At 43.9% G+C, this 19,968-nt stretch overlaps 2 protein-coding genes and 6 pseudogenes across 2 annotated transcripts; 5 read left to right on the forward strand and 3 right to left on the reverse strand.

Moving 5' to 3' along the window:
* The first annotated feature begins 4,672 nt into the window (after window positions 1-4,672).
* On the forward strand, window positions 4,673-5,044 carry LOC143205464 (histone H2B-like). The gene has a single exon (XM_076418645.1). The coding sequence runs from the start codon at window positions 4,673-4,675 to the stop codon at window positions 5,042-5,044; it is 372 nt and encodes a 123-aa protein (XP_076274760.1).
* A 403-nt stretch (window positions 5,045-5,447) lies between these two features.
* LOC143205567 (histone H3-like) lies at window positions 5,448-5,876 on the reverse strand (annotated as a pseudogene).
* A 241-nt stretch (window positions 5,877-6,117) lies between these two features.
* LOC143205502 (histone H4-like) lies at window positions 6,118-6,460 on the forward strand. The gene has a single exon (XM_076418669.1). The coding sequence runs from the start codon at window positions 6,149-6,151 to the stop codon at window positions 6,458-6,460; it is 312 nt and encodes a 103-aa protein (XP_076274784.1). The 5' UTR covers window positions 6,118-6,148.
* A 643-nt stretch (window positions 6,461-7,103) lies between these two features.
* Window positions 7,104-7,516, reverse strand: LOC143205568 (histone H2A-like; annotated as a pseudogene).
* Window positions 7,517-7,728: 212 nt separating this feature from the next.
* On the forward strand, window positions 7,729-8,154 carry LOC143205569 (histone H2B-like; annotated as a pseudogene).
* Window positions 8,155-8,574: 420 nt separating this feature from the next.
* Window positions 8,575-8,974, reverse strand: LOC143205541 (histone H3-like; annotated as a pseudogene).
* Window positions 8,975-9,254: 280 nt separating this feature from the next.
* Window positions 9,255-9,595, forward strand: LOC143205495 (histone H4-like; annotated as a pseudogene).
* A 2,462-nt stretch (window positions 9,596-12,057) lies between these two features.
* Window positions 12,058-12,463, forward strand: LOC143205627 (histone H2B-like; annotated as a pseudogene).
* Window positions 12,464-19,968: the final 7,505 nt, after the last annotated feature.

The raw sequence follows: 19,968 nt of genomic DNA on the forward strand, positions 1-19,968 counted from the left end.
TCTTCGCGGATCGTGGACGTGACGCAAATACGCCCCACGTTTAACGGTTCGGCTTATTGTATACCGGATAACGACCATTCGGGGAAAGAGTGGGTGATGCAAATACGCCCCACGTTTAACGGTTCGGCCTATTGTATACCGGATAACGACCGTTCGGAGATAGAAGGCATGCAACAAATAAGCCCCACGTATAACGGTTCTGCCTATTTTACACCGGATGACGACCATTTGGGGATAGAGTGCGTGACATAAATACGCCTCACATTTAACGGTTAGGCCTATTGTATACCGGATAACGACCGTTCGGTGATAGAGGAAGTGCCGCAAATACGCCGCCAAGTGTAAAGGTTCGGTTTATTGTATACCAGATGACGAAATTTCGGGGATAGAGCGTGTGTCGCAAATGCGCCTCACGTTTAACGGTTCTTCCTATTTTATAACGGATTACGACTCTTCAGGGATAGAGGACGTGCCACAAATACGCCCCACGTTAAATGGTTTGTTCTATTGTATACCAGATGACGACACTTCGCGGATCGAGAACGTGACGCAAATATGCCCCTCGTTTAACTGTTCGGCCTATTGTATAGCAGATGACGACTCTTAGCGGATAGAATGCGTGTCGCCAATATGCCCCTACGTTTAACTGTTCGGCCTTTTGTATACCGGATAACGACCCTTCGGATTTAGAATGCGTACTGCCAATATGCCCCACGTTTAAAAGTTCTGCCTGTTGTATACCGGATGACGACTCGTCGGGGACATAGTACGAGACGCAAATTCACACCACATTTGAAGGTTGGACCTATTGTATACCGGATAACGACCGTTCGAGCATAGAGGGAGTGCCACAAATAAGTCCCACGTTAGACTTTTCGGCCTATTATATACCGGATGACAACTCTCCGGGGTTGGAATGCGGGCTGCCAATATGCCCCACGTCTAAAAGTTCTGCCTATTATTACCGGATGACGACCCATCGGTGATAGAAGACGTGTCGCAATTAAGCCCCACGTTTAAATGTTCTGCCTATTGTATACCGAATGACGACACTTCGGGACCGAGGACGTGTCGCAAATTCACACCACGTCTAAGTGTTCGCCCTATTGTATACTAGATGACGACTCTTCGGAGATAGAGTTCGTGCCGCAAATTTGCCCCACGCTTAACCATTTTACCTATTGGACGAAACTTCGGGAATCTTGGACGTGACGTAAGTACACCCCACATTTAACTCTTCGCCCTATTGTATACCGGATGACGACCCTTCAGGGACAGAACGCCCCAAGTTTAACGATTCGGCCTTTTGTATACCGGATGACGACCCTCCGGGGATAGAGTGCGTGTCGCAAATATGCCGCACGTATAACCGTTTGGCCTAATGAAAACCAGATGACAACACATCGGGGATAGAGGACGAGCCGCAATTACGCCCCACTTTTGAAAGTTCTGCCTATTGTAGATGACGACACTTCGGGGACCGAGGCCGTGAAGCCAGTATGCCCCACGTTTAAAGGTTCCGCCCATTGTATACCGGATGAAAACACTTCGGGTTGGACTGCGTGTCGCAAATGAGCCCCACGTTAAACCGCTCGACCTATTGTATACCGGATGACGACTCTTCAAGGAGAGAGGACGTGCCGCAAATAAGCCCTACGTTTAACGGTTCGGCGTATACCGGATGGCGACCCTTCGGATATAAAATGCGTGCTGCCAATACGCCCCACGACTTAAAGTTCTGCATGTTATATACCGGATGACGACTCATCGGTGATAGAGGACGTGCCGCAATCACGCCCCACGTTCAAAATTTCTGCATATTGTATACCGGCTGACGACACTTCGAGGACAGAGGACGTGACGCAAATACGCCACACGTTTAACTGTTTGTCCTATTTTATACCAGATGACGACTTTTCGGGGATAGAGTGCGTGTTGCAAATATGCCCCACGTTTAACTATTTTACCTATTGTATACCTGATGACGATGCTTCGGGTATAGAGTGCGTGTCGCAAATACGCCCCAAATTTAACGATTCGGCCTATTGTATACCTGATGACGACCTATCAGAGATAGAGGACGTGCCGCAAATACACCCCACGTTTAACGGTTCTGATTATTGTATACCGGATGATGACCCTTCGATGATAGAGCGGGTGCCGCAAATATGCCCCACATTTAAAGGTTCTGCGTGTCGTAAATATGCCCATACGTTTAACTGTTTGGCCTATTGTATACCGGATGGCCACCCTTCGGGGATAAAGTCCTTATCGCAAATATGTCCCACGTTTAACGGTTCTACCCATTGTATACCGGATAACGAACTTTCGATGATAGAATGCGTTTCGCAAATATGCCCCTAAGTTTAACTGTTTGGCCTATTGAATACCGGATGACGAACCTTCGGGGATAGAGGACGTGACGAAAATACCTCCCACGTTTAAATTTTCTGAATATTTTTAAAAAATGACGACCATTCGTGGATAGAGGGCGTGCCGCAAATACGACCCACGTTTAAGAGTTCGGCATATTGTATAAGGTATGACGACCCTTCGGGTATAGAGGACGTGCCACAAATACGCGCCACGTTTAAACGTTCGGCCTATTGTATACCAGATGACGACACTTTTGGGTTAGAATGAGTGCTGTCAATACGCCTCACCTTTTAACGTTCTGCCTATTGTATACTGTAGGACGACCCATGAGTGATAGAGGACGTGCCGCAGTTACGCCCCACGTATAGAATTTCTGCCTATTGTATATCGAATGACGATACTTAGGGGATAGAATGCGAGTCGCAACTATGCCCGTACGTTTAACTGTTTGGCCTATTGTATATCAGATGACGACCCTCCGGGTATAGAGTGCGTATCTCAAACATGAACCACGATTAACTGTTTGGCCTAATATTAACCGGATGACGGTACATCGGAGAGAGAGGACGTGCCTCGATTACCACCATGTTTCTGCCTATTGAATACCGGGTGACCGCACTTCGGGGACCGAGGACGCAAGGAATATACGCCCCACGCTTAAACGTTCTGCCTATTGTATACCGGATGACGTGCAATTGTTAGCCTTTTTGTATACCAGATGACGACCCTACTTAGATAGAGTGCGTGAGGCAAATATGCCCCACGTTTAACTGTTTGGCCTATTGTACACCAGATGACGACCCTCCTGGGATAGAGTGCGTGTCGCAAATATGCCTCACGTTTAACTGTTTGGCCTAATGAAAACCGGATGACGGCACATCGAGGAGGGAGGACCTGCCGCAATTACGCCCATGTTTAAAACTCTGCATATTGTATACCTTAAGACGACCCATGGATGATAGAGAACGTGCCGCAATTGTGCCCCACGTTTAAAATCTCTGACTATTGTATACCGGATGACAACACTTCAGGGAACGAGGACGTGTCGCAAAAACACACCACGTCTAAGTGTTCGCCCTATTCTTTACCAGATGACGACTCTTCGGGGATAGAGTTCGTGCCGCAAATATGCGCCACGCTTATCTATTTTACCTATTGTCTACCGGATGACGACCCATCGGTGATAGAGGTAGTGCCGCAATTACGCACCACCTTTAAAGGTTTTGCCTATTTTATACCGGATGACGACTCATCGGTTACGCTCCACGTTCAAAATTTACCTATTTTACCTACCTATTTTATAACGGATTACGACACTTCGGGAACCGAGGACGTGACCCAAATACGCCCCACCTTTAAACGTTCTGCCTATTGTATACCGGATGACGACTCATCGGCCATTGAGGACGAGCCGCAATTACGCCCTACGTTTAAAAGTTCTGCCTATTGTATACCGGATGACGACCTTTCGTGTTGGAATGCGTACCTGCAATACGCCCTACGTTTAAAAGTTCTGCCTATTGTATACCGTATTACGACCCATGGGAGCTAGAGGACGTGCCGCAATTGCGCCCCACGTTCAAAAGTTCTGCCTATTTTATGCCGGTTGACGACACTTTGGAAACCGAGGACGTGACGCAAATACAACCCACGTTTAATTGTTCGCCCTATTGTATAACAGATGACGACTCTTCTTGGATAGAGTGCGTGTCGCAAATATACCCCACGATTAACTATTTTACCTATTGTCTATCGGATGACGACACATCAGGGGTAGAGGACGTGCCGCAATTAGGCACCACCTTTAAAGGTTCTGCCTATTGTATACCGGATGACGACCCATGGGTGATAGGGGACGTACCGCAAATACGCTCCACGATTAAAGGTTCTTCCTATTGTATACCGGATAACGAACCATCGGTGATAGAAGACGTGCCGCATATACGCCTCACGTTTAAAGATCCTGCGTATTGTATACCAGACGACGATCCTTCGGGGATAGAGGGATTCCCTTCACTTTTCCGCCTTTACCACGTCCGGACATTTCACTATCGATTGTTTCTAAAACTCGCTCCCCTTAAAGTTAAAATCGGTATTAAAATCGCCAACATACAAGCAACGAATTTTATTCGTAAACCGAACGCATGATCTCGTACGCTACCAATGAGAGGCTAACTCAGATAATAGGCGGGGCTTAGGAGTTTATTTAAGGGGCTTATAAATTCTAGAGTTTCCTGAAATTTATTTTAGTCTATTTCTTTTCGTGGATCGTCTAATATCGTAATATTTATTCCAAATGCCTCCGAAAATAAGCGGTAAAGCGGCCAAAAAGGCCGGTAAGGCTCAGAAAAATATCTCCAAAAGTGATAAGAAAAAGAAACGCAACAGGAAGGAAAGCTACGCGATCTACATTTACAAAGTTTTAAAGCAATTTCATCCCGATACGGGTATCTCCAACAAGGCCATTTCGATCATGAATTCTTTCGTGAACGATATATTCGAAAGGATTGCCGCCGAAGCGTCCCGTCTCGCTCATTACAATAAAGGATCTACAATCACAAGCAGAGAAAACCAAACTGCCGGCCCATTATTGCTGACCGGTGAATTGGCTAAGCACGCCGTTAGTGAAGGTACCAAAGCCGTCACTAGATATACCAGTTCTAAGTAAACCATAAGCCTTGAATATCATAAAGGAGAAAACGGTTCTTTTCAGAGCCACAATTTAGATAAATAAAAATAGAAATAATCTTTAAAAAATTCCAGTATGTTGTAGTATCCAATATTGAAATACAAATTTTGTTATCAGCAGTATATTGTTATTCTTTGGTTATTAGTCATTACATTATTTTTTCTTTAGTTTTAAAAACAATGCGTATAACTACACCGACTGTTATTAATAACTAACATGTAGTCGAATATAATTCTGAGATAAAAATCTGTAACACCTTTAGTGTAGTGTTTATTTAAATATTGATAAAAGAATATTAATTGAAATATCTTCTTTGTCTTTAATTAAATTTAGGTGGTTCTGAAAAGAACCGTTTTTTTTTTGTTGCAAAATACGAATATAATTAGTGTATTATAAATGATAGAAAATAAAGCTTAGGCACGTTCGCCTTTATACGTCTGGCTAGCTGAATATCCTTGGACATGATGGTTACTCGCTTTGCATGTATCGCAGATTAATTAGTATCCTCAAAAAGTCCGACTAAATAAGCTTCGCTGGCCTCTTGTAAAGCCATCACCGCCGAATTTTGAAAACGTAAATCAATCTTGAAGTCTTGAGCGATTTCGGGAACCAATCGTTGGAAAGGTAATTTCCTAATCAATAATTCGGTGCTCTTTTGATAACGACGAATCTCCCGCAAAGCGACCATCATGGGTCGGTAGCGATGTGGTTTTTTAACGCCACTGGTAGCTGGAGCGCTTTTCCTTGCCGCTTGTTTCCTAGGAGCTTTACCTCCTGTTGATCTTCGCGCAGTTTGCTTGGTACGAGACATATTTTTAAATTAGTGATAATGACAATAAGTATCAAACGCAAACGATGGCGACCTCTTTCGAACTGATTTGGTTATAAAATCTGAGAGTCCTTTTTATAACGTGTTATCTAATCTGATTGGTCCGTTTTGTGCTAGTGGGCGGAACTCAGTCCCAAGTCTACAAATCCGGGCTTATTGAAAGGAATCGACAACAGTTCTCCGTAGCACCCGTGTTGTGGGCGCGCTACTTATTCGAGATCATTTATTTTTTTTTGTATTAGGTTGGATAAAATATGACCGGCGGAGGTAAAGGTGGTAAAGGTTTGGGAAAAGGAGGAGCCAAGGGGCATCGTAAAGTGCCTCGTTATAATATCCAATGTATTACGAAGCCCGCCATCAGAAGATTAGCTAGACGAGGCGGCGTAAAACGTATATCTGGTCTGATTTACGAAGAGACCAGAGGTGTTATAAAAGTGTTTTTGGAAGACGTCATCAGAGATACCGTTACATATACCGAACACGCCAAAAGGAAAACCGTTACCACAATGGTTGTGGTATACACCTTGAAACGCCAAGGACGTACATTATACCGGTTTGGAGGTTAAGCCGCATAGTTTATTCGCGAACTAACGTGAAACGTGACACTCAAAATTAATTTTACAAAAATTATACAACGGCTCTTTTCAGAACCACATATTTGTCAATATTTAAAAAATTGAAGCTCTATTACGATTTAAGTATAACATTATAATCATTATAATCATTACAATCATCATAATTTTATCTAAAATAATAATTTAAGTACAATTCACAGTATTAATGCTGTAATTCCGTATCGTAAACGTGGCAAATATAAAACAGGTAATATCGAGAGATCAACAGAAGAGATATAAATGATGGCCGTTTGGCCCTAATTATTTGAGGGTTTTGATTCCAAAACTCTATACTTACTTAATGGACCGACCCACTAATTTATCTTTAATTACATAGATTATATACAAGGCGAGATGTCATAATACGGCTGATTTTACTAAAGGAGAACCGCTAGAAAAATCTTTCACGCCCATAAAACAATCTTTAAAATACTTAAACTGTTTATTAGGGTAGTTTAAATAATTAGTAAAAGCAAGTTATAATATGAGTTTTAATATTAAATTTCTTTTTTTGTTTTATTATCTTGGTGGTCCTGAAAATGACCGATAGTTAAAAGGTTTTTGTACGACCCAAAAGCCCTAAGGCTCATGTAACTTATTTGGTTTTACTATCTGCTTTTTTCGGTAACAATACGGCCTGGATGTTTGGTAGAACGCCGCCCTGGGCTATGGTAACACCGAAGAGGAGTTTTCCAGTTCTTCATTTCTGATGGCCAATTGTAAATGCCTAGGGATAATTCTTGTTTTCTTGTTGTCTCTAGCGGCGTTACCTGCCAACTCGAGAACTTCGGTCGCCAAATATTCCATTACGGCAGCTAAGTAGACGGGAGCACCGGCCCCTTCGTTTTCGGGGTAATTTCCTTTCCTTAGAAGTCGGTGAATACGACCGACAGGAAATTGTAATCCTGCGCGATTGGAACGAGACTTCGCCTTTCCCTTCACTTTTCCACCTTTAATACCTCCGGATATGTTAATCTCGATCGTTGTTAGGTACTGCTCACCTTTAAATCAAAAACGATACTGGAAATTTCTTACAGATCACCCTCGAATTTTGTTCGCGAGCGAAACTCGGTATATTATACGCGACCAACCAGACTTTAACTCGGGATGTGGGTGGGGCTTAGAAGTGTTCCTTGGAATGTTATAATTTCTAGAATAAAAGGCATTTTTTAGATTAGAATTCTTTGAGGTACGTGAGACGTCGTGATTTTTATTTCGAAATGCCACCAAAGACAAGCGGTAAGGCGGCCAATAAAGCCGGAAAAGTCCAGAAAAATATATCTAAGGGCGACAAGAAAAAGAAACGCACGAGGAAGGAAAGCTGAGCGATTTACATATACAAAGTTTTAAAGCAGGTTCATCCCGATACGGCTATTTCCAGCAAGGCCATGTCGATTATGAATTCTTTCATGCACGATATATTCAAAAGGATAGCCGCCGAAACGTCGCGCCTCGCCCATTACAATAAAAAATCGACCATCACGAGCAGAGAAATCCAAACCGCCGTTAGGTTATTGCTACCCTGTGAATTGGCTAAGCACGCCGTTAGTGAAGGTACCAAAGCTGTCACTAAATATACCAGTTCTGATGATCATAATAATATGAAGGGTGGAAAACGTCTCTTTTCAGAGCCCCAAAATGTTTAAAGAAGAAAAAATGAAATAAACTACTGTTAAGAACAAAGGATATATACAAAGTCAAGTAAATTAAAATATAGTAATCGTTCATAAAAATGTAAAATACCCAGAAAAAAATTAATTTATTTTATATATTCATTCCTTTACGGTAGCATAATAACAGTATATGTGATACTACTTTCTTATCGTGATATAAACTTCAAGTCAATCCAGCAGGTTTTCACACCTTATTTACTAAGGATTTCTCAATATTCACAATATATTTGTGAGAATAATGTACTAAATTCAATTCACAAATATCATAACTAAAAAGTTATATACACAGAAAAAATATGAATCTCCTTTTTCTAACAGAAGTTGGTGTTTCTTAAAAGAACCGTTTTTTATATAAGTACAGAAAACGACTTTAATATATGACAGCCAAAGCATTTATGCAAGTTCGCCTCTAATACGTCTGGCTAATTGAATGTCCTTAGGCATGATACAGGTTACTCGTTTAGCATGGATCGCACACAAATTGGTGTCTTCAAGGAGACCAACCAAATCGACCTCGCTAGCTTCTTGCAAAGCCATGACTGCCAAACTTTGGAACCGCAAATCGGTCTTGAAATCCTGAGCGATTTCGCGAACCAATCGTTGGAAAGGCAATTTCCTAATCGATAATTCGGTACTATTCTGATAGCGTCGGATTTCTCTTAGAGCGACCGTACCGGGTCTGTAACGATGCGATTTTTTAGCCTCACCGGTACCGGGAGCGCTTTTCCTGGCTTTGCTTTCCGGGAGTCTTACCTCCTGTTGATTTTCGAGCAGTTTACTTGGTACAAGCCATCGTCCAAACGGGTCTGACTTCAAACGTGTAGGAAGAATTACAACAGCAACCGCCAACGGACTTTATGAAACTGATCGAAGGTGTCAAGGAAATTTCCCTTTTTATAATGTGTGAAGATATTCTGATTGGTCCGGCTACCATCTGTTGGCGGGACCCGATTCGAACTCAACAAAACCCATGGTAGGGTTTGAAAATTAAATAGCTATCTGTGGTATTCCAGGTGTACGCCGTAAAATTCGATTATAAATTTGACTTTTTTTAATACTAAATTGAATAAATCATGACAGGCAGAGGTAAAGGTGGTAAAGGTTTGGGAAAAGGAGGCGCTAGGCGGCATCGCAAAGTGCTTCCTGATAATATCTAAGGTATTACAAAACCCGCCATCAGAAGATTGGCTAGACGAGGCGGCGTAAAACGTATATCTGGTCTGATTTACGAAGAGACCAGAGGTGTTTTAAAAGTGTTTTTGGAAAACGTCATCAGAGATGCCGTTACATATACCGAACACGCCAAAAGGAAAACCGTTATCGCAATGGATGTAGTATACGCCCTCAAACGCCAAGGACGAACTCTATACGGATTTTGCGGTTGAATAAAGTATTATATATGCTGACCAATTAAAACAGAACAACGTATCTATTCAACTAAAGAAAACAACGGTTCTTTTCAGAGCCACAATTTCACTACCATTAAAAAAAGAAATTTATTATTCGAATATGGACTAAGATGATGTTAAATTTTATAAAATATTTGCTCCATTATTCCAAAATTTACTTGCAAAGTAACAAATATACTGAATTATAATAGACGATCGTAATATAAAAAGATAGGTAAAGTTTAAGATAAGATTTCATATTAAATGTAAATGATAGTGAACAATCGGATACAGAATCTTCGTTGAAGCTTTAATATAGTTGTCCTTTACAGAGAAAATATTCCGAGATAGACTCCGCGTCGAAGAGCTTGGAAAATCCTTAAGATTTGAAAGAAGGAACGGTAGTTTTACGCATGTATGTATGGAGATAAACGCTCTGACTACGTATTACCTACGCCTTTTATGTATTTATTTATGTAATAAAAATTGATAGTTTTAAAGAGATAACTGTTTATGAAAACAGATTTCAACTAAAGAAGCAGAGTATACTATAATATATATGAGCATTGTACCGATAGAGAAGGGTTTGACACGATATTTTCATAGAAGTCTCGATATCGTTGCTCACTGGATACGTTCAATTGTAACCCAGAGTTCGGATGATATTAAGAAACCTTTAAATAAGAAGTATATTAGTATAGGATCGGTTAAATTTCATGTTGCTTCCTTCGAGTTAATTCGACAACGGTACGTTTCGATATAGATTCGTTTTTGACAACGAACAATCTGTACGGCATCAATTAGAAATAATATGTCCCGTTTCTCCATTAATAGCATTAAATCTGTACGGAATTGCATTTATATCAAAAGACGATATATCGGGAGACGTAGATTTGAAAAGATATATTTTCACAGTTATAACCGAAAGTCTATAACTCGAATGAAAATTGGTAGTTTCGACGGAATCGGGAGCAACGCTTGATTTTGTGCTTCCTTTTAAGACGATAGTCAAGGTAGAATTTATTGGCAAAGGTTGCTACTTCTACTACGTTTTATCTTTTAACGCCTCGAACATAAATCGTATGATATTCTAAAGGATTTATGTATTTAATATGAGAAATAAGTAAACGGTTCCAAGCTCGATGAACTTTTCGACGAAGCCGAAATATGGAACGTCGTTCGCGCTCGACCGTTCAGTCCTGCGTTCGGCTCATATCATATAGGGTACGCATTAAATGAGAGCGGCCGTCAGACAGTTAAAATACGCGAAAGTGAAACATACGCACGTACGTAACTTTGTCAAACGAATCGTGATTAGAACGTTCTTATAAGAAAATTAAGAAATTATATCAGAATGTCGGACGTCGATATTAGCGGACAAGCGGTTTCTCCTTCGTCGAATCAAGGGAGTGAAGGAAACTCCGCCGCCGTTGTTAACGCATCGTCAACAGGCACACCGGCCGGGTCGAATTCATCTTCGGTGTCGGCTACGGGAGCCGCATCAGCTACAGCCGGTAGCGCAGGTTCGTCTGCAGGAGGGAAGAAAGAAAAATCCACTTCGAGCAAGGCGAAGAATTCTAAATCGAAAGCTAGTCATCCTCCGATCGCTGATATGGTAACGAATGCAATTAAAGGATTGAAAGATAAAAGCGGAACTTCCTTCCGGATCATTTAAATTAGTGGCTTCGGCACGTAAAGCAGGAGGTACGACAGCCGCAGGTACGAAGAAAATAAAAACGTCCACTGCCAAAACCGGACAGAAAAATAAGCGAAAATCAGTAGGAGGTGCCGCGTCAGCTACGACAGCCGGTGGTAAAAAAGCGTCTGCCAAAAAAACCTCAGATAAAACGGAAAAAAAGACGACCGCAGCCGTCTCAACTAAGAAAGCTAAAAGTAAGAAAGGTGAATCTGCAACTCTGGCCGAGAAAAAAGGTTCTGCCAAAAAAAGCCGTCGAAAAGAAAACAGGAAAAAAATCAACGTCTGCTTCCAACGGTTTTGCTGTCTGTCTTTGTAGGCAATAATACTGCTTGAATGTTAGGCAAGACGCCGCCCTGGGCAATAGTAACGCCAGATAACAGTTTATTCAATTCCTCGTCGTTTCTGATGGCCAATTGTAAATGCCTAGGGATAATCCTTGTTCTCTTGTTGTCGCTAGCGGCGTTATCCGCCAACTAGAAAACTTCGGTATCCAGATATTCCATTACGGCAGCTAAGTAAACGGGAGCACCGGTCCCTACGCGTTCGGCGTAATTTCCTTTCCTTAGAAGTCGGTGAATACGACGGACAAGAAATTGTAATCCCACACTATTGGAACGAGACTTCGCCTTTCCCTTCACTTTTCCGCGTTTACCACGTCCGGATATGTTAATCTCGATCGCTGTTATATACTGCTCACCTTTAAATTAAAAACGGTACCGGAAATTTCTTACAGATCGGCCTGGAATTTTGTTCGCAAGCCAAATTCGATATCCGGATTTTTATTTCGAAATGCCACCAAAGACAAACGGTAAGGCGGCCAAGAAATCTGGAAAAGCCCAGAAAAATAACTCTAAGAGCGATAAGGAAAAGAAGCGCGTGAGGAAGGAAAGCTATGCGATTTACAAATACAAAGTTTTAAAGCAGGTTCATCCAGATACGTGTATCTCCACCAAGGCCATGTCGATCATAAATTCTTTCGTAGACGATACATTCGAAAGGATAGCCGCCGAAGTGTCACGCCTCGCCCATTACAATGAAAGATCGACCAGATCACGAGCAGAGAAATCCAAACCGCCGTTAGGTTATTGTTACCCGGTGAATTGGCTAAGCATGCCGTTAGCGAAGGTACCAAAGCAGTCACCAAATATACCAGTTCTAAGTAAATTAATTCACATACCTATGTGTATTTCAATATACTACTAGAGATGGATTGGAGATAGTACTAATCCAGGAACCAACGCCGAGGACACAGGCATGGGAAGGTTGGAAACTCATGAGAAAGATGACGGGAAGCAATAGCCAAATCTGGACCAGAGAAGAAATCCAGTCCCTACTGATAGAGGTGTTGTCAACAAAAAATGTGACAACAATCGCAATAGAGGACGTCTTGATCACAAAGGTCTACGAGCAACCAGGCGAGAGGACACTGAAAAGTTTAGACGAACTCACCGCCGGAATAAACAGATACCGAGGCAAATGGATAGTCGCCGGGGACTTCAACGCAAAACACAAGTTGTGGGGAAGCTCCAGAAGCTCACCAAGAGGTGAGGAACTTCTAGACTGGGCAATCAGCCACGGCCTAGAGCTCGCAGAAGGAGACTACACGGTGCCCAGCTTCGATTGTAATAGGGGCACAGGGCACATGGACCTCACGTGGAGTAGGAGAATGCACGTGGAAGAATGGAAAATCAAAGGTGACGAGGGAACACTAAGCGACCACAGATACATCGAATATCGAGTGTCGAGCGGAAATGGGAAAAACAACCCAAGAAAAAGGGCAATATGGGATTTCGCCAGCACCGATTGGGATCTGGTCAGGGTGAAACTGGAAGAAATAGAGACCAATATCGGACAAGCAGTAACACACGAAGTGATTGGGGAGCAGGCGGCCAGACTTCAAAAAGCCATACAGGCAGCAGGAAGACTGGTAAAACGAAAAACCATCATTGTAGAAAATGGCAATGAATGGTGGGACGGGCAGTGTGCGGAACATAAACGATCACTAACTGCACTCAAGAGGAGAATAAGAAGAAGCACGGACAATCAACAAATAGTGAATGAGTACAACGAACGGAAGAGAGACTATCGGAAAATGATACGAGAAAAGAAATCCGAGCATGACAGTCAGGCCATTAACAACCTGATAGAAACAAACTCCAGTAGCAACGCCTAAAGACGCAACACTGTAGGCAAGAGAAGCAGCCGAAAAACAAAGAGTGGAGAAATACCACCCGGCAATAGACCTGGAGGAAACAAAGCGAACTTGCGAAGTCATGAGCGAGAAATGGCCGGGTACGGTGACTGGCGAGGAAGAAATAACCGAAGGAGATATCGAACCGGTTATAGAGAACATGAGAATCCGAAAGGCAGAAGGGGAAAACCGCATACCAAACGAGCTCCTGAAGAATGTCTGGATCTCGAAAAAACACGAGTTCCTGACGCTGTACAGGAACTGTTACAACGCGGGATACTTTCCTAAGATATGGAAAACGGCCAAACTGTGCTGGTTAAAGAAAAGCGACGGAGGCGAACGACCCATCAGCCTTCTACCAACGCTAGGAAAAGAACTAGACAAAGTACTTAATCAGAGACTACAGGCAATGGCGGAGAAAATGGAGCTACACGACTCAAGGCAGTACGGCTTCAGAAAAAACAGGTCAACCGTACAAGCCGTGAGTGATCTACTGAAATGGATCAACACCCGAAAAAGAACAAGGGAAACAGGTTCTAATGGTGACGCTGGACCTCCGAAACGCTTTCCATAGAGCAATCCAGGTAGAAATATTGGAAGAACAGCGAAGAAGCAGAAGAAATAAGAAAATGGCAAGATCAATAGCCAGCTTCTTGACGGGAAGGAAAATCATCAGCAACCAGGCGACAATGGAAATTGACAAGGGATGTCCGCAAGTGTCAAGCTTAGGAGCAACGCTATGGCTGCTAGGAATGAACAGCTGGTTCCGCGAAGTCTCTGAATCAGAAGTAGGGGACTGCGGAATGAGAATTCAGGCATTCGCGGACGACCAGGTGATTGCTCTCAGCAATAAAAACATCAGAAACAGGCTGGACCTCGGCTAGAACAACTGCTGGGAAAATTGCCAAATATGGGCCTACGGGGCAGGAGCAGAATACAACAAGGAAAAGACCGAGACTTGCTGCTTCTGGAGCAAGAAAATCGGCAGACCACCGATGGTCAAACTTGGCGAAGACATCATCCAGGTCAAAGATACAATAAAGTATCTGGGCGTAACAATCGATAGAAAACAGCAGTGTATACAACACATACAGCTGTTGAGGAAAAAAGCAGAAAAGGTGATGTGCCGGCTCTGGGGAACACTGCGCAGAAGAAGCAACCCTAGGGCACCAGAGGTCATGCGTCAAATATTCGACAGGGTTATAAAACCCGCAGTATTATACGGCGCATAAATATGGAGATACAGGGCCTCGATAGGAACGGCTAGGACAGCGCTAGCAGCAGCACAAAGAACGGCACGGTTAGCAATCACAGGCGCCTATCGAACCACATCGAACGATGCTCTGCAGGTAATAGCTGGAACACCACCCCTATACCTTGAAGCCAAGATCCAGGGGTGGGCTGCTGAAAAATACGGATACCCCAATGGGCCAAAAGAATTAGAACCAAAGAAATTGCCATGGCCATGGGAGGAACCGTGGGAAAATCGGACAAATAGCGTCGGAAACACGAAGATATGGACAGACGCTAGTGCCAAGGAAGGAAAAGCAGGCATAGGAATAGTGATTCGGACATTTGAAATGTGGACCATTTGTCTATGGCTCTGGTGCTTGTAAAAGCTCTGAGCTGGTCTTTCCTACGTAAAACTCTACGTAAACTCGGGAACGGTTCCTGGTCTGGATGGTCTGGTCTCCGAGCGCCTTTTCTACCACGTCGCGACGCTATTGCGCACTTCATTCGCTACTTCCCTATCATACTTGCTCACTGATCTCTGACTGGCCGCTTTCTTGCACGCCAGCATCCTGGGTATAATTTTCTTCATAATCGATCACCGTGTCGGACCACGCGTTGATCTCTGTGACGGTTTCCTTGTTTACTATTCCCTCTGCGTTCTTTAACTGGTATTTCCCGTCGGCTGTCCGATGCCTGTTTCGGGCCTATACCCTTTTCCTAATTTCGCATGTCTCTAGTATATGCGTCGTGGCTTCCGGACCTGTGCGACACTTGCAGAGTCCATCGGTCTCCTTTAATTTAAATCTGTGCAGGTAGGCTTCCATATTTCCGTGGCCTGTCATCAGTTGCACAGCCTTCCTGCTCAGTGCTGTGTTCCCACATCCTACATTTTGGCAGTATTTGTAAAGGGTTCTTCCTTTGATGGATTCTTCCCAATGCATTTGCCACCTTCTTGTTACTTCTCCTTTCTTGATCCTATTGATGGTTCTGGTGCTGATCCATCCGTAGTTTTCCAGTCCTATTATTTCGTTTTCAGTGGCTTCTCTCGCGAGTCTGTCTGCGGTTACCATTTCCTTAGTTGTCTTTCTCCGGCACCATAATAGCGATATTTCCCTACCGCTTTTCTGCAAATCTAGCAAGGTTGCTTTGATTTGCATTATGTACTTATTTCGTGTGTTAGCGTGATCGGCCCACCATATGGACATTCTACTGTCCGTTCGAATGGTGACTGGTCCCGGTAGGCTTCTGTCCCGAACCAGTTCTATGGCTCTCTGTACTGCCACGAATTCTGCCGCCCTGGAGCTCGATTCGTCTTTTATCCTTAGACTTATCTCTTCCTGGGCGTTTGTTCCTGTCCGAATCACAATTCCTATGCTTGCTTTTCCTTCTTTGGCAGTAGCGTCTGTCCATATCTTTGTGTTTCCGACGCTATTTGTCCGATTTTCCCACGGTTCCTCCCATGGCCATGGCAATTTCTTTGGTTCTAATTCTTTTGGCCCATTGGGGTATCCGTATTTTTCAGCAGCCCACCCCTGGATCTTGGCTTCAAGGTATAGGGGTGGTGTTCCAGCTATTACCTGCAGAGCATCGTTCGATGTGGTTCGATAGGCGCCTGTGATTGCTAACCGTGCCGTTCTTTGTGCTGCTGCTAGCGCTGTCCTAGCCGTTCCTATCGAGGCCCTGTATCTCCATATTTATGCGCCGTATAATACTGCGGGTTTTATAACCCTGTCGAATATTTGACGCATGACCTCTGGTGCCCTAGGGTTGCTTCTTCTGCGCAGTGTTCCCCAGAGCCGGCACATCACCTTTTCTGCTTTTTTCCTCAACAGCTGTATGTGTTGTATACACTGCTGTTTTCTATCGATTGTTACGCCCAGATACTTTATTGTATCTTTGACCTGGATGATGTCTTCGCCAAGTTTGACCATCGGTGGTCTGCCGATTTTCTTGCTCCAGAAGCAGCAAGTCTCGGTCTTTTCCTTGTTGTATTCTGCTCCTGCCCCGTAGGCCCATATTTGGCAATTTTCCCAGCAGTTGTTCTAGCCGAGGTCCAGCCTGTTTCTGATGTTTTTATTGCTGAGAGCAATCACCTGGTCGTCCGCGAATGCCTGAATTCTCATTCCGCAGTCCCCTACTTCCGATTCAGAGACTTTGCGGAACCAGCTGTTCATGCCCAGCAGCCATAGCGTTGGTCCTAAGCTCGACCCTTGCGGACATCCTTTGTCGATTTCCATTGCCACATGGTTGCTGATGATTTTCCTTCCCGTCAAGAAGCTGGCTATTGATCTTGCCATTTTCTTATTTCTTCTGCTTCTTCGCTGTTCTTCCAATATTTCTACCTGGATTGCTCTATGGAAAGCGTTTCGGAGGTCCAGCGTCACCATTAGAACCTGTTTCCCTTGTTCTTTTTCGGGTGTTGATCCATTTCAGTAGATCACTCACGGCTTGTACGGTTGACCTGTTTTTTCTGAAGCCGTACTGCCTTGAGTCGTGTAGCTCCATTTTCTCCGCCATTGCCTGTAGTCTCTGATTAAGTACTTTGTCTAGTACTTTTCCTAGCGTTGGTAGAAGGCTGATAGGTCGTTCGCCTCCGTCGCTTTTCTTTAGCCAGCACAGTTTGGCCGTCTTCCATATCTTAGGAAAGTATCCCGCGTTGTAACAATTCCTGTACAGGGACAGGAACTCGTGTCTTTTCGAGATCCAGACATTCTTCAGGAGCTCGTATGGTATGCGGTCCCTTCTGCCTTTCGGTTTCTCATGTTCTCTATGACCGATTCGATTTTTCCTTTGGTTAATTCTTCCTCGCCAGTCTCCGTGCCTGGCCATTCGTCGCTCATGACCGCGCTTATGACTTCACGAGTTCGCTCTGTCTCCTCCAGGTCCATTATTGGGTGGTACTTATCCACTCTCCGTTTCTCGGCCGCTTCTCTTGCCTCCAGTGTTGCTTCTTCAGGCGTTGCTACCGCATCGCCTTTTCTTATGCCCATTCTTTTGATGGCTTCCCAAATACCGTCCCACGAATTTGTTTCTACCAGGTTGTCGATCGCCTGGCTGTCGTGCTCGGTTTTCTTTTCTCGTATCATTTTCCGATACTCCTTCTTCCGTTCGTTCTACTCAATCACCATCTGTTGATTGTCCGTGCTTCTTCTTATTCTCCTCTTCAGTGCAGTTAGTGCTCGTTTCTTGTCCGCACACTACCCGTCCCACCATTCGTTGCCGCTTTTTACCATAATGGTTTTTCGTTTTACTAGTGTTCCTGCTGCCTGTATGGCTTTCTGAAGACAGGTCGCCTGCTCCTCAATAACTTCGTGTGTTACTGTTTGTCCGATATTGGTCTCTATTTCTTCCAGTTTCACCCTGACCAAATTCCAATCGGTGCTGGCGAAATACCATTTCGCCCTTTTTCTTGGGCTGGTTTTCCCATTTTCGCTTGCCACTCGATAGTCGATATATCTGTGGTCGCTTAGTGTTTGCTCGTCACCTTGGATTTTCCATTCTTCCACGTTTATTCCCTTACTCCACGTGAGGTCCATGTGCCCTGTGCCCTTATTACAATCGAAGCTGGGCACCGTGTAGTCTCCTTCTGCGAGCTCTAGGCCGTGGCTGATTGCCCAGTCTAGAAGTTCCTCACCTCTTGGTGAGATTCTGGAACTTCCCCACAACGTGTGATTTGCGTTGAAGTCTCCGGCGACTATCCATTTGCCTCGATACCTGTTTATTCCGGCGGTAAGCTCGTCTAAACTTTTCAGAGCCCTCTCGCCAGGTTCCTCGTAGACGTTTGTGATTAAAACGTCGTCTACTGCGATTGTTGTCACATTTTTTGTTGACAACTCTTCTATCAGTAGGGACTGGATTTCTTCTCTGGTCCAGATTTGGGTTTTGCTTCCAGTCATCCTTCTCATGAGTTTCCAACCTTCCCATGCCTGTGTCTTCGGCGTTGGTTCCTGGATTAGGACTACCTCCAATCCATCCCTTGCCGCTTTTTCCCTTACCAATGCGGTTGCACTAATTCCTTTACCCACGTTAACTTGTAGGATTTTCATTACCATCCGTAGTTGGTTCTTCTTTTTAATTCTCCCTGCTGTTTTTTATACACTGGGCATTGATAGTCAGTGGCCCTGTGATTGTTTTCCGCCTTTGTACCTGCTTTTGTACAGTTCGTGCAGCTCTTCTTCGTGGCTTTGCACGTCTTTCCTTCATGGTCCCCACCGCATACATAGCATGTGGGTTCCTTTGTCTTGCTATTCTTTGCTGTATGGCCGAACTTGCAGCATCTGTAGCACTGCATTGGTTCATCGTGTTCCATGATCCTGTGTGCCATCATGTCAACCATGATGCGGCCCTGTTTCATGATGGCCTTGAACAGATTTGGGGCGAGTTCAATCACCCACGTGTCCCTCTTGGCTCGGATAAAGGTGCATATTGTCCTTATTCGTCCCTCTTTTGTTTGACCCTGGAGTACTGTTCGGATGCACTCATTCTCTTTGACAATATCAGCGATTAATTCATCGCTTTTCGTTCCTTGTATGATTCCCCTTATTTCGATTCTGGGGTTTCTCGTGGCTCCGTTTTTAATGTTTGTGTTCCCGTTAATTTTTAATTTTTCCGCTACTCTTCTCCTTTGTTCTTCATCATGGCACGACATAATGATGGTGCCATTTTTGAGTGTTCTAATATGTTTAAATCCCCCATGTACCTCGTGGTGGGTCAACGCATTTTTGACCTCTTTCTTCTCCTTTTTCGCCATCTCTTTCGGCGTTGGGTCCAGTTCTTTCCAGGTTTGGCCGCTACGTTGGCATAGCTTAGCGTTTTCTTCGTTTTGTCAGTTGTCGTCTTTTTCGTCGTTCCTTTCATCGCCATGTCGCTCCCCGCCCTCCCCTTTTCACTGCCGGACGTCTTGGTGGGTTTGGCGGTTTCCGCGGGCTCATTTTTCTTGTTTTTGACGTTTTTGGAGGTGGATTTGACATGTTTTTGTTTTGCAATAAGTTTTTCCGGTCTGTCCATCCTATCCTACCACTTCTTATTCATCCTCTCCATCTTTTTCCCGATGGACACTTCTAGGCTTTCCAATCCCTTATTGGCCTCCTCGGATTTTCTTTTGTTGTCCATGGACATTACGAAAATGACCTTTAGTAGTAGGTCAATTTTCTTCCCGACTGTTTTAGCGTCGGCTTTGGTAAAGGCTAATTTCTTAGCCAACGGGTTTTCCCGCGTTATTAATTGTCTCATCCTCTCAGCTTGATTGATAGATTCTTGATAATTAGATTCTATTC

Source organism: Rhynchophorus ferrugineus, unplaced genomic scaffold, assembly GCF_030347505.1.
Source record: "Rhynchophorus ferrugineus isolate W39M unplaced genomic scaffold, kcgeb_rfMv2 rfM12, whole genome shotgun sequence".
NCBI lineage: Eukaryota > Metazoa > Arthropoda > Insecta > Coleoptera > Curculionidae > Rhynchophorus > Rhynchophorus ferrugineus.

Coding starts and splice junctions, on each gene's coding strand:
- LOC143205502 (XM_076418669.1), top strand. CDS start 6,149: ATGACCGGCGGAGGTAAAGGTGGTAAAGGTTTGGGAAAAGGAGGAGCC.
- LOC143205464 (XM_076418645.1), top strand. CDS start 4,673: ATGCCTCCGAAAATAAGCGGTAAAGCGGCCAAAAAGGCCGGTAAGGCT.